This window comes from Montipora capricornis, chromosome 2, assembly GCF_036669925.1.
Source record: "Montipora capricornis isolate CH-2021 chromosome 2, ASM3666992v2, whole genome shotgun sequence".
In the NCBI taxonomy this organism is placed as follows: domain Eukaryota; kingdom Metazoa; phylum Cnidaria; class Anthozoa; order Scleractinia; family Acroporidae; genus Montipora; species Montipora capricornis.
Window position 1 is genome coordinate 12,402,449 of NC_090884.1, and position 14,789 is coordinate 12,417,237.

The window sequence follows — 14,789 nt, forward strand, 5'->3', positions numbered from 1 at the left end:
ACTAAAACAATGAAAATAAAACATCATTGACAACGAACCTCCAAAATAAATTAAAGTTCATGAAACAAACTTTTTCATGTAATAAGAGGTAATATATTTTCGGTTTTTACGCAGGTTCAGACGAAGATGAGGCGTCGAAACGTGCTGGTAATGGCTCACACGTACATCATATTCACACTGTTGCACCGGACAGTGAAGAAGGCGAGATTCAATTCAAGAGACTACCCCCTGATGTTATTCCAGTGCAGGCTTCAGAACGCATGTTAGAAGAATCGCCACCTTACATGAACGGAACTTTCAGCGAAGGAGAAAGTCCAGCCGAGACGGACTCCAGTGAGGATATGAATATGACACCACATAGGCCATTACACCCTCCCCATCCGTCCAAGTACACCAATAGGGAAGATGTGGTAAGAAATGTCTAAAAGTAAATGTCTTGCATGCTTTATCGCTGAAATTTTACAGCTTGAGATACATTTTACTGACTCCAGTGATCATATCCACAAAAGCCTTTACACCTCTTTCCCTTAAATTCAAGCACTGACACTTAACAGGGAGTTTATGATAAGATCTGTTTTCGCAATTTATTTTAAAAGCCTACCACCAACGTGTTCTGACCAAGTTGTAGAGTTTGTTTGCAACCAATATCCAGAGAAACAGAGAACGATTACGAAATTTTACAAGTGCTGATAGACTAAGTCAACTGGAGGAGCTGATGGAAGATTAATTTAGAGAGATTAAGCATCGCGTTTATGACAAATGTCAGGTTTGCATTTTGCCAAATATCGAAGAAACTTTTTTGATTTTAGCTAATTTCAGGCCTTAATTAAAGCTACAGGTATTGAAGAAATTCTTAAAGTGGTACTACGACCAAAAAAAAATTTTGTTTTTCCTTTGGATTTCAAAACTAAGTTAACTAAACACTAACTCACCCAAGTTTTAAGTTCTGATTTTAAAAAGACACCTGTTTATTTTAGCTGGAATTTTCTTATTTATTGGTCCGCCATTACTAACTTCAAAATCTTGAGAGAGCTGGGTCGAGGAGAAAATGACGTCAAACACTCACCAGTTTAAGAATGCAATGCGTATGTACGCGTCCTAATTAATATGCAGCACGGGAGTTTCGGGCTTTCAGACTTTTCAACCCGTGTTTTGCATATATAATAAATTGCGTTTACACGCTGAAATTTTAAGCTTTAGTGAGTAAATGACGTCATTTTCTCTATATCCAACCCTCTGAGGTCCAATCGGCCAGTTTTGAACGTGAGTAATGGCGGACCATGAAATCCAAAACTTACACTCAAAATAAACAGCGTTTGGATAAAACTCAAAGCTCAAAATGTTGCCAGTTAGGTGTTAAGCGAACACGCTTTCAAAATCAGAAGAAAAAAAGGAAATGATTTTTTGATCATAGTACCACTTTAAAGGAGAGTGACAGGCTAGAACAAGAGAATTTTAATGCTTTTGAAACAAGCAGAAACCTGCCGTTTCCCTCGACGAATCTCTCCAATTAGCCCATTTCCAAGTTACTGCATGCCTCAGTTTCAAAGCGAGTCATGTTGCCCAACCATTCAAATGGTAATGAGTTGCTTATTTTCATGCAAATCAAACTCATTCCCTTTCAATACTTGAGCACCAAGACTTCGAAACCGAATATCAACTCGGAAATAGCCTTTAAGCATCGAGTTTATGTTGAAATTTTTTTGCATTCTGCCAAAAATCAAAGAGAATTGTTGGAACTTATTTCGCCATTTCTTTATTTCTTTCCTGTTGCCTACCGATAATGACCAACGGCATAAAAGAAAAAGGCAAGCTGGGATAACAGAATTTTTACGCCTTTGTGACAAGTAGAACCCTGCCGTTTTCCGTTTCACGCAAACTCGTTAACGCAATCTAACGCAAATCAAATATTTTCGCCCAACAACATGGCGGTGAAGACGTAACGTGACAAGCAAAAAAAAATACGAACTCTTCACTTTTTTTATCATCGGAAAGACGATAATCAGCTTCATCAAGGAGACAGCCGTATCGTATTTTGGCATCTTTGAGGTGCCGGTGTCGTTCGAATGAACGCACGCAAATAATAAATCAATAAAAATGAACTTTATTTAAGTGTCAAGTGTATTAAATTTTGCTGGAGATTTTTTCATTCGTCGTTCATGAATTCCCATAGCTTCTTCCATCTGGAAATTTTGGCCAGACATAACAGAAACAAAAAATTAAGCTAACGAATCACAGCAGTGAGAACATGCAATTATAAGCGGCCCGCCTATAGCGCGGGAAAATGCGTTTGAGTAAATTACTATTGAATTTGATTGTGGGTTTTGATTGATTGAGAAGTTGGTGTACAGGTTGTGGCGATCATTAAGATGAGAAAAGGAACTATCCTCAACTATTGCGAAATTACTCAGAAGACAATAGCTTAGCACCTCGTTTAGTGAAACACGAAGACGCACTATTAACGCTTCACGCTCTGCCTTTTTTCGAATTCATGCAAGCGCGACTGATTATCCAAGATGGCGATCTACAAACAGCAACAAAGAGACGGAACCTCATGAAAGATATTTCAAGCGCGAGAAAAAGGGACAGGGGATTAAAAAAAGAGCGACAGTAAACATTTCATGGTATATTACGGACATATTGCCATTAGGGGCTTTTTTATTGCACAAATTGTAACAAATAACAAAGCGATTGACAAATCAGTCGTGTGCGCCTAAAGGACCTCGCGTTTCATAGTGTGTCTTCGCGTTTAAGCTTCATTGTTTGTTTCTCAGTAAAGACAATGACAGATCCCCGACAGAGAGGAATTGTATTATCCAAAGATAACCATTTTCGTGCTGGTAGTAAGGAAGAAAATGAAGCAATTCCTATGAGACCGTCACTTGGTCTCCAGTAGGCTATCAGCATGCAGAACTGAAGCATGTTACGATTAGCGATTTTACACGATTAGCAATGATTCCGCAGGAGTTTTCCGAGGCCATCTGTGTGACTAATTTTTCTTCTACTCCGTGCTGTAGGTCGACTCGCTGTCTGCATCCATCCGGCAACTGGAAATGGAACGAGACCAGTTAGCGGACATTTTGCACAGAACACGAGACGAAAGTGAAGACGATTTTCAAAGATTACATCAACACATGCAACTGCAGCTCAACCAACAACTGCAGCAGCAGTACAGACAGGTATTCAAGTTTGATCAGTAACACTTGTTAACTCGCAGCTATTTACAATGAACCTCTGAAGAATCTCTTAGGGGTGCATTCTTTTGAGGTTAGTCCAGTATATAAATACTCGAAATATCTGCTGATCGGATATTTTAGGAAGGCATTCCAAATAAGAGTTCTTCAAATAATCAAGAGAGTATTCTTAGAGGAATGTGCCCTAGCTTCTCCCTGTTGAAGATTCCTCAAAAATAATGTGGGATATTCTCTTTGAATTCCTAGCTTTCTTGCTACAATCTTCACTGTATCACTGTTGCAATATGCCAAGCATCTTGGGTCTCAAATTATTCTAATACCCGCCAGGCAGAAAGTTCTCTAAAATGCCTTGGAAATGCCTCATCGCTTATCACGCGTCAAATGATTTGTATTGCCTTCACGAACAAATGATATTTGAAGAAACGACTTCAAACTAATGCTTATCATGTTGATGATCCAAACTCGGTTTTCTGGAGTCGTGGGACTTGTAAACAACAATGAGCACTGAAAAGCCCCAACGGGGAGCGCTCAATTGGCCATTTCCGAGTTCATGTCTGCCTCCTCTTCAAAGCGAGTCTAAGTGCGAAGTTTTTCTTATGAAAATTAGTTTTCATTCATATGTAAAGTAGAACTAATTACCATCACAAAAACTTCGCACGTAGACTTACTTTGACGTGGAAATGGCCTATTAAATTTGTGTGTATGTATGATGTTATTGAAAGCTATGTCAGCGCCATATGACATGGGTGCCCAAAACTTCCTGCCAGCCATTTAGGCGTTTGGTTTCTGAAAAATTTGCAAGGCAGCGGGAAGTAGGGCAGGGGAATAAGATTTCTTAATTATTTGATCTGTGTCAGACAAGTAACGATTCACCCACACGCGTCTTCATTCACGGCCGTAAAACTCAGATCACATGTACGAGAGTATAATGTTTGGCTTTCTTCTGATGAAATCTGTGCCATATTGGGTGGTCGTTTCATCTCTGACAGTTCGGCACAATCTGAAAATACATTTCAGTTAATTATCCTGGGGCAGTCAGGGATTCAAATTCTTTTGTGAGAGCTCATTATTTTTCTAATACTGAAACAACCAATACCCTTCAGAAATGCTATTCCTAGGCCTAGCTTTAGAAAGCTATTCCTAGCTTTAGAAAAGGTTTTGCGTTGAATTTCTTTTTAGCTGCCAATTTACGTTATTTAGTTAAGCTGTAGAAATGATGCGTCCCTCGCTTCTCGTTCCTCTTAGGCGAAAGACCGTTATAGGAGGCGTGGTCGCATGGCAAACGACACTCGAAATAGCCATTGTAACAACGTAAGCACCATTGTGTGTGTGATTTGGATCCCAGCACAAACTCCTTAGGTTTTCAATCTTTTTTCTGGTTGTCATGCAGTCAAAGTTCTAAACAGTGCAAATCCATCAGAACAAGCGATAAATGCTTTTTTTCAGTGTATCGTTGCATTTTAACGACTGGAAAATTTGAGCGATCGTCCCTGATAGACACCTGAATAATTCAGGCGGCTTCAACGTGATTCGAACCCATGACCTCTGCGGCGCAGGTGCAATGTTCTTCCAACTGAGCTATGAAGCCACACAGTTGGGAGCACAGGTCAATTTGTTGGGGTCATTTGTTCTAGTGAACTCGAAAGAAATGTATATTTGAAGTGCGAAATGTATATTTGAAGTGCGAAGGAGAGAATTGATCCTCGCACTTACCTGGAAAATTTAAGCAGTAGACCAATTCGGCTAACTCAATGTTGTACTCACTTCAAATCTCTCGGGGTTAAGATTCTTTGTGTATTGCATTTGTATCACATTAAAATGATATGGAAATACTTGGAACAAAAAGTTTCTTCCCAAAGGATTTGAATTGGGTATATCATCGAGTTAGGCAAATTGGTCTGTTGTCTCTAAATTCAGGTGGCTTCCACGGGATTCGAACCAATGACCTCTGCGACGCCAGTGCAATGCTCTTCCAACTGAGCTATCAAGCCACTCAGTTGGGAGCACAGGTCAATTTGTTGGGCCCATCTGTTCCCGTGCAAGGACTTGTTGAAGCCACCTGAATTTTTCAAGTGTCTATAACAGACAATTGCTTAAGGACGGTGCCTACTAATTCAAAGGTATTTTTGCGCGGTTTACTGAATACGCGAGAAAAGTAGATCTTAACAAGTGTTATTGAAATCCAAAAAGAAAATTGGGGGTAAACCGTGCATCTTTCGAATATAATTAATCGACAATATTTGTAAAAAGCTTTAAAATACAAAGCAATGTATGGCGCTCTTTTCCAAACTGAAGCTTAATTATCCCTGAAAAATGCATGGTTACCCCCAATTTTCATTTTGGATACCAAGAGCACTTGCTAAGATCTGCTTTTTCCGCATAATTTTGAACCGCGCAAAAATATCCCTGTATTAATGATGAGCACCACCCATAGGAAATCCGAGTATCTCGAGATGCGCAGAACGTATGCGCAATAACAATAGTAGGCACCGTCCTTAAATTGTCCAGATGAGTGCGTGGATCACTTTTGCATTTCTTCTATAACCCGCACTTCGAATACATGTATCTACACTTATTTCATTCATCGTGTCATTTTTGTTCAATTTATTCTTATTGTGTCAACGACCTGCATTTTTCAGGTCCAGGAACAATTCCAACAGCAGCTCCATGAGCAGCAACAGAAGATTCAGTTGCTTCAGGCTGTGGTAGAGAAACAGAAGTCACAGATCGAAAAGAAGGAGGAACCAGAACTACCGAATATACCACTGGAACAGGATGACATGTCACACGACGCCATCAAAATGGCCTTCAGTAAATTACAGGTATTGATAGGTTTTCACTAGCGTGACTCTCAGTGCTTGGCGTGACGTTCGAATCACGGGAAAAGGTTGTGACGGACCATTTACATTTCAAGAAAGGAGGGCTTAGGCAATTTCAGAAAGGGTCAGGTTATTGCCCAAAACTATAGGAAGGAAAAAGAGTGTTCACAAGTAAGCCTGTGGAGCACTTGTGGCGTTCATTAAAAACGTTGAGTGGAGTTCGGTTTGCCCGAGTGATTGTAGTCATGAGAAGGGCTGTTGTTGATGGTCGACGCTTCGACAGCTTGAGCACAAGTCAGAAAAGTCAGTCATCAACAACAGCCCATCTTAGAAGTATGCTAAGTGAAAAGATTGAACTCCATCAAGCCAAGAAAGTTGTTGGAACGTGCTATTTCAAAGCAATTTGAGCCTGGATTGAATTCGAGCACAATTTGAAACACTTCTGGGGGAAACATACAAGCCAATAACATGTACGATGGAAAGGTCGCTTCCCTTTGTAGCAGATAAGACGAAGCTCTTCAGTCACAACCTCTAATTCAATTGTGCGGGTATGGAATGCCGCTATATTGTGTTTGGAGGTAGACCCCATTGTTTCTGTTGCTGTTGTTGTTGTTGTTTTTTTTTTTTGTTTGTTTTTTTGCTTGTTGTCTTCTGAATCAATAACTGGAGCCTTTTAATAGCTGCATCCTAACACCTTTGTAGGAAACAAAATGTGAAGTGTAATCACCAGTGATTTGTTTTGCGCAGGCGCGTTTCATGAAGCTTATGAATGAAAAAGCCTCTCTGATAGAAAGAATACAAGAACTTGAACATATCACGGTACAGCTATCTATGGAAACAGAAACCATTGGTAAGGAAAAAGATCCTTCCTCTTATGTGCTACTTCCTTTAGTTGATATTACAATTCTTTTTTAAAGTGCGGTTATCCCCACTACATTAATTCCCTGTGTGGGTCACAATTTTATCTTTAAGTAAGCCAGACTCGCCGTTTTCCAAGCTCTCAGGAATTGGGTAAACCACGTTCAATTTGATGTATGACCTATAAGGGGAAGCTGGCGTCACAGTCTAATTTGCATTAGAAGAGTTCTTTACAACACATCGATGCCAAGTGGTTTGTGGTGTCGACCACAAGCCGTATGAACACAAATCCACTTGTACAGTAAGCCGTGCAAATCGTTGTCATATCAAATTATAACTTTCTTACTAAGGCGAAGGCGATTTCTTACGTTTAAAATATCTTTGTTGTTTGTTGGCCAAACAAGGCTCGCCCCACGCTCTCCTCCGTTTAATCAAAACCAAAACTTTTCTCGCTTACTGCAGAACTGAAAACAACTCAAACGCTTTTGCTCTATTTTTTGCAGGCGAGTATATAACTCTGTACCAAACCCAGAGGAATGCTCTAAAGTCTCATTACAAAGACAGAGAAAGATTGATCACCCAACTGTCTAGTGAGAAAGCTAACATGCAGGTAATCCTGAAGACCAAAATAGTCATTTTTCTGGTTAAGGACATTCGTGAAACATCGATGACTATCTAGAATTTCTATTTAGTGTCATCTCGTAACCAACCATTGTAAATCTTAGAACTTTTACAAATTAATTGTTGTTCGTCATGGTTTCCGAGATGTAACATATGTGGAGTGCTTCTCTTAAACCTGTTGGCGATCGCACTGGTTGTGTTTTTTTTTTTTTTTTGTATTTGATAAATCGACATGTTTTGTTTACTCTGGCGCAGGAAAGCCTTTTTTACGCGTCAAAGAAGTTGACAAAGGAAGCAGTCTACTTAATAAAATTCAAAAGCCGAATTAGTAGTTCATATGTTTTTGAAAATAGTCTTCCACTACTGCTGACTCTGCGAAATGCAGTCTGTATCTTAAAGATGTCTTTTATTACCCATGGTTCACTCAGAAATAACTGTGGATAAAATATGCCCACAACGATCATCGAAACGGCAGGTACAAAACATTGGTCGCAATTCACAGGTCATTGTTTTAGCAATCAGAAAGAATCTTAAGCATTCATTAAAGTTAACCTTAGGCCTAATTAGGTCTAAAGAGAAGGTTACCATTGGTAAACGGTTAGGGTTGTTTATGTGTTGGGAAAACAATGACCTGTGACCTGTGTTTTGTTCCTGCTCTCATCGAAATCGGGTGAACGTCTCTTCTTTTTTCTATATTCTCTTCGCTTTTTAGGAAAAGATGAACCAACTGCAAGATTTGGTCAAGCAAATGCTTGATGAGAGAAAAGAACTTAGATTACAACAGCATCAACTACAAAGCGTAATCAACAGCAAAATGGTCGCACATGAGCACCAGTCGGCCATTCCGTCTTTCCAAGATGGCGACGAAGTCATTGTACAGCAAGAACAAACAGAGGTCGCAAGCGAAAGGAACACAATGGACAACAGCGAGCTATGGAGCAAGTCATTTCTCGAAACAGAAACAGAACTTAGTGGAATTGACAATAGTGAGCAGTTCGATCAAAACGACGGAACGGCTCATCAGATTTTACAGATTCTTGAACAGTTAGGCCCTACTGAGGAAGGAACTCAAAGCGGATGGATGTCGCCTGATGTGCGGTGTAGAGAGTTCTTGCCGTGTCGATACTGTGGTGGACGCGTGCTAAGATTGTAGTTTATAAATTTGGTAGCATCATGAAATTATTTTACAAAAATAAATGATAATTGGTGGGTTGGACTGGTACAACAACACGTCGATTCCACGAATTGAATATGCCACAGGAATGCTATTGTTTTGATCATTTGTTTTACTGTGGCGATCGACCGAGCTTTCACAACCGGTTAGAGGAGTTCGTCTATGGATGTTGCGTAGTAACTCTTTTACACGCGATCGGGGGTTCAGGCTAGCCAATCCTTTTTTCCTGAGGGGCTTGGGGGAAGAACGTTTCAGAACGGCCAGTTCAGAAAGCACGGGTTCCTATCAGTCATTCAGGCAACGTTTACACGAACGCGGTTTCACATAGACACGTCAAAGCCGCGTCAAAATCGATGCGGTGTTTACACGGAACCTTTTCCGCCAGAAAATCAAAGTCGTGATGGTATAAGCAAGCGCTGCAGTACGTGCTAATTCACCATTTTGAATTGAACAGTACAAATTTCGCGCCAAAATATAGTAACCTTATTCAAATCGATGCAGTTTCGCCGTTTACTCGACAGATGAAACCGTATCATTTTGAAAACGCTCCACTTTTGGCAGCGTTTTCAAATCGACTCGGTTTTGCTAACGGTCTCGACCAGTGTCATGCAAACAGAAGGCGTAACTGCATCGAAAACGATGCCGTTACAAATGAAACCGTGATTGTGTAAAGGCTGCTTCAAAGGAAAGTTTTCAACTGTTGTTATACGTATTTTTGTGATACTTTTTCACGACAAAATTATATGGTTTAAATGGTCCTGCAAATTGTATTAACGTGTAATATGGGTAAAAACGTATGCAGGTTAGGCTAAAATAAACTTTATGAATCAATGTTTTATTTATTAGTTTACGCAATTCTCTGCGTATTTAATTCCTGAAATAGAAAATGTGGCCAAGATCTATTGGCTTAATCATTGTATGTTTATAATATCATTATGCTGCAGGTGTTTCTTTCTGCGATATTATGAAGTTTAAAGGTGGTGTTACACGAGCCGATTTTTAATCCATGTTACACGAGACAACTTTTAACTTTGTTGCGGCAACGGTGTTATACGAGACGATTTTAACGCAACATTTGAACCCAGGCTTATGCTCGACAAATCCCGGGTGACAATTATGACGGACACAATTCGGTTCTCCGTGGTGCATTCTGGGACGTTGTTGCGTTAAAAAGTCAAAGGCGGGGGTGTTGCACGCACCAACTCCAACAAAATTCGGGCAACAATGTTGTAGGTTTTTGAAAGCGATTCAAAAACCTGCAGCATGTTGCCGCAACAAAATTAGGGGTTTTGACGACGATGGTTGCGGTAACACTTGAGATAACTAGTGACGATACTACTCCAGTTTCAACTCTTTGATGTTTTGAATCCTTAGGGGAACAATGAACAATAGCACTTAATTTAACACTAGTGTTAACTCCCTAATTCGACTGTAACCAATGTGAACGTACAAATGTGAACCTTCCTTCTCTATTTTTACTAAGAAACCACTCGTACCAATTAATTTTTTAGGATACTTTGGCCACATTGTATGATGTAAACTAGCCTGTTCCAGGGTCCGAGATAGTAGGGAAAGCGCAAATATGAGAAGACGAGTGTGACTATAAACCGACCCTACTATCCGAGAGCCTGGAACAAGGCTAGACGTAAACGAGATTTAATGATCGCGAAAAACTTGGGATAGTGCAAAGTTATATTTTGTGGCGACGTTGTTGCGCCGTCTTAGATCGTAAAGTCCTTATCAAACGTGACATACTCATTACTGTTATTCCGAAACCTTCGATTCTAAACTTTAATAGGGCAGTGTAAAAAAGGTGGACGACATACAGATTGTTTTTTGCGATATATAGTGATGATCATTATTCCACCAGGGAGGCAATCGTTAGATTCCTGTGACATTCCCCGCCTTCTGTCGCACTAGCACGTGAAATTGAGGTCGTTCTCTCGTACTCATTATTTTAATCAAAGCTCTTTTCCACTTGAAAAAGCATCCGAAATTTAGGAAGATATCTTTCATGTTATTAATTTGGTGCGGAGTTGGTGAGAACGGCCAAAACCATAACCTAACCTGCATTGGTATAGGAAGAAGAGTCTAAAAGAGAAACTTCCAAAGTATTCCCTTTCTTGAATGTAAATTTAGGGCTGCCAATTAATTTTTAAGTTTTATGAAACGAATAAAAGTAGTTTTAAACCTACTTATGTAATCTAATGCACATTTTCTTGTTTTCTTCGCACATTCCGTGACCTTACGTTTTTCATTCCTCGTATGATGCGGATTTTTTCCGAGTTTCCAGTGGGTGCAATTTCAACTTCATATATGTATTCTCACGTTTGCTTACTTGGGTGGTTGGTTGGCGCATCTCAGATATGCTTTAGGATGACTGCGCGATGCAGTTGAGCTATGCTATAAGTCGTTATTTGACTTTGTAACCGCGCGATGCTGTTGGAGTCAAAGACCCACATTTCAGATTACGGAGGGTCGTCGGTTCAAATCCCGTCTGGAATTCTGGTTTTTTTCCGTGTTTCCTATGGATTCAATTTCAGCAGAAACCCATAAAGGTTGAAACGTGTAACGGCCCCTTGTGTGCTGGGAAACAAGCTTCCGAACATTCAATTTGCTAAGTACCATATTTGGAACAACAAGAGCGAGGGGTTTCCAAATATGGTACTTAGCACTGAAACATTCAACCAATCAGTTCGCACTGAATATTCGGAAGCTGTGAACGCGCGTTACACGTTTCAACCCTTATGGGTTTCTGATTTCAGTAAAATAGATGCGTGATTAGAGAGAGGTTAAGGCCGGGGGTTAAGCATCGCGTTTACGGCAATCGTTAGGCTGAAATTTGCGTTTTGCCAAACATCTGAAAGAAACTCGTTTTTTTTTTTACAAGGAAGGATTACGTTTTTGCAAATGTTGGCCGTGTAGCACTTATATTTGAATAGACTTAACTGATTAGAGTGTAATGTGAAGTGCTAAGTTTCTATCCCATATAAATCATGTGAGCGTTAGTCCTACTAATGGAAATGGGCTCACACAAGGACAGAGAAAAATTCTGACCAGGGTGGGAATTCAATTCAATTCCCAACGTTTGCAAAAACGTAATCCTTCCTTGTACTCGTACATGTTCATTGCCGTGACTTTAACATCGTCAGTTCCCACGGCCTGCTCCCGTCTGACCTTGTAGCTCAGTCGGTAGAGCAGCGGTGATCTAACCCGAAAATCGTGGGTTCAATTCCCACCCTGGTCAGAGTTTTTCTCTGTCCTTGTGTGGGCCCATTTCCATCAGAAGGGCTAACGCTCATATGGTTCATATGGGGTAGATACTTAACACTTCACATTACACTCTAATCAGTTAAGTATGTTCAATTATAAGTGCTACACGGCCAACGTTTGCCAAAACGTAATCCTTACTTGTATTTGTACATGTTCATTGCCGTGACTTTAGCATCCTCAGTTCCCACGGCCTGCTCCCGTCTGACCTTGTAGCTCAGTCGGTAGAGCAGCGTTAATCTAACCCGAAGGTCGTGGGTTCAATTCCCACCCTGGTCAGAGTTTTTCTCTGTCCTTGTGTGGGCCCATTTCCATCAGAAGGGCTAACGCTCACATGGTTCATATGGGGTACAAAACTGCACTTCACATTACACTCTAATCAGTTAAGTCGTCTCTTTTCTTCAAATATCGAGCGACGTCTCAAAAGAAGGAAACAAGTTAGAATAAGAACATTTTCATGCTTTTATGACAAGCAGCAGTTTTCCATCTCACTAACCGTTTTAAATTAAACGCGCCATCTTGGACAATTGAGACGTGCAACGAGTGCTCTTTATTGAGTCAGAACAGTAGGGCAACCGTGATACGTCACAATTATTCAAGATGGCGGCGCCCGTGAAATGAATAATTATTCCTTATACATACACTGTATTCTGTCTCCACTCTCTCGAGATTTCCATGCATGTGAAAATACACCAGTCAGTCTGCTGAGCAAAGAAAGCCCAGAAAAGTTACCTCATTGACCTAATGCATAAATGGCGGCCAAAAATGTATTCTTTTGTTTATATGCTAATGAGACTCACTAGCCTCGTTCTCAAGCAACAATTCGTTTGTATTTTGTCCATGCAAACGACGTTAGTGAGGTTAATTAGCACATAAACAAAAGAACTCTTTTTTTTTGCCGCCATTTATGCATTCGGTCTATTAAAGAACATCGAAAATAAGAAAATGATTCTTACAAACAGGACACTGTGTGTAACTGAAAATTACATACTGGTAATAAAAAATCAATGAATCTGCACGATTGTGCCGTACCAGATACGAAAAACCACCAAAACACACTCTTAATACGTGGCCTAAGAATATCTGGAAACTTATTCCTCATCTAATGCAGCGGCACCAGACCCCGAGGAAAGGGCAGTATTACGTTGTTACTGCTAGGGAAAAATTATGTGATAAATGGAGTTCGCACCTATTCAGACTACCAAAGAAAAAATAAAACTCGGTGGCGAGGAAGTAACGATGGCGACTGACAGACATACAATGATGAAAACCTTCCCACTAAATCCCTAAATAATCCTAAACTATCCCATAACCGCTTGCGGGCCTCTGCGTGGTGCCGTTAGAATATTCAATTTCTGACTAACTCGATCCCACTCGACCGTCAGAAATTACACTCTTAAAAATATCAGTTTATGCAAATTTTATTGCAAGCATTATTTCTCCAGTTTAAAGCTTTCCTTTAGTATAAGATCGGAGGTTACCTTTTAAAAAGCAAGACAAGAATCATATAAAATATTACGGACAGGTTGCCTTCAGGTGCTTTCTTTTTTTGGACAACTTATAACAGAGTCTGCGTAGAGCCCAGCTAGGTGCATGATCCGCACGTGCTTTCAGTACCGCACCTGCACGCGTGTTTCAATCCGAACCTCATTTCAAGACTTCCCGTTGTCTTCGCGTGTCCTCAAGGACAAGAAAGAAATAAGAGAACTCGTGTTCAAAGTTGAGGAAGGACAACTTTGTGCGCTGCTGTGACATGTTGAAAATGTTTTCTTTTGGTTGCCAAATACCAGAAATAATTAGAGAGATATTGAGTTTGGGGTTTACCTCAAATGGCTTCCCTGGACTGAAATGCTGTTTGCCCAAAGTCATCGACAAACTGTTGGATTTCAGTCAGTATTTCTTGGTCTGTGAAGTGGAAGTGGAAAGAAGCATGTTGATTAGGATGGACTTTTTATCATGGCGGTTGCAAACTTCCCAAAAGCAACCTAAAATATCAGACTTGAACGAGATTTCCATGAGAGACCCTGTTGCTTTGCAGACGGTGCCTGTGATTGGCGAATGAAACAATAGATGAAACAACAGAAACACTGCACCCAGCCTGATAACAAAAGCAGCTACAGGTCATAGGGATCCATGGAAATAGCAGTCTGGAACAGGATTGCTCATGAATTTCGATTTCAACCATAGGGAGCTTAAGCACACGTGTTTTTGACTCGCGGACGGCAACCGAAAGAAAACATTTCGCATGCCAGGACAGTGGTGTCTCCCACATTGTCGTACTAATCATGTCTAACTGAGAAAAGATACTCGGCAATGTAAATGTGGCTGTGTGAAGACAAATTAAAAGGGAAAACAATCACTTCCGGTTGCCGTCCGCGTTTCAAGAACGCGCGTGCTTAAAGACGGTATACAATAAATTGGTTTATCAACGGAGTTGATAATGTAAATTGGCCACCTTACAGAGATTCTAAAAGCTGACGTTTCGAGCGTTAGCACTTCGTTAGAGCGAATAGAGGACGGTGACATTCTCGTCACCAGAGCCCCGGATCGACCCAAGGCTCTGAGAAACTCTATGTAGGAGAACATGTGCCGTAGGGTTCTTATAGCCAAACATTGGCTATTTGCACCTTACGGCGCCTGCTCACTCCTCGTGCTAACATGAATTCACCAATTAGAGTCGCTTTTGATTGTTCTTCACGAAAACCAATGAGAAGACACTTTGTTCCAGGGTTCCCCAGAGCTCTTCTTTTTTTCCTCAGTCAAGGCAAGAGCTCTGGGGTAGAGATTGAGGACGGTGCCTACTATTGTTATTGCGCATACATTCTGCGCATCTCCAGATACTCGGATTTCCTA

The 14,789-nt window shown here is 40.5% G+C and overlaps 1 protein-coding gene across 1 annotated transcript in view; it reads left to right on the forward strand.

Annotated features, from left to right (window-relative positions):
* The window catches only part of LOC138038870 (golgin subfamily A member 2-like), a 57,584-nt gene extending 46,725 nt beyond the window's left edge, over positions 1-10,859 (forward strand). Inside the window, exons 31-36 of the mRNA XM_068884948.1 lie at positions 115-410; positions 3,018-3,179; positions 5,834-6,016; positions 6,761-6,863; positions 7,375-7,481; positions 8,205-10,859. Coding sequence (XP_068741049.1) covers positions 115-410; positions 3,018-3,179; positions 5,834-6,016; positions 6,761-6,863; positions 7,375-7,481; positions 8,205-8,645 — 1,292 coding nt within the window. The 3' untranslated portion in view covers positions 8,646-10,859. The remainder of the gene's footprint in view (positions 1-114; positions 411-3,017; positions 3,180-5,833; positions 6,017-6,760; positions 6,864-7,374; positions 7,482-8,204) is intronic.
* Positions 10,860-14,789: the final 3,930 nt, after the last annotated feature.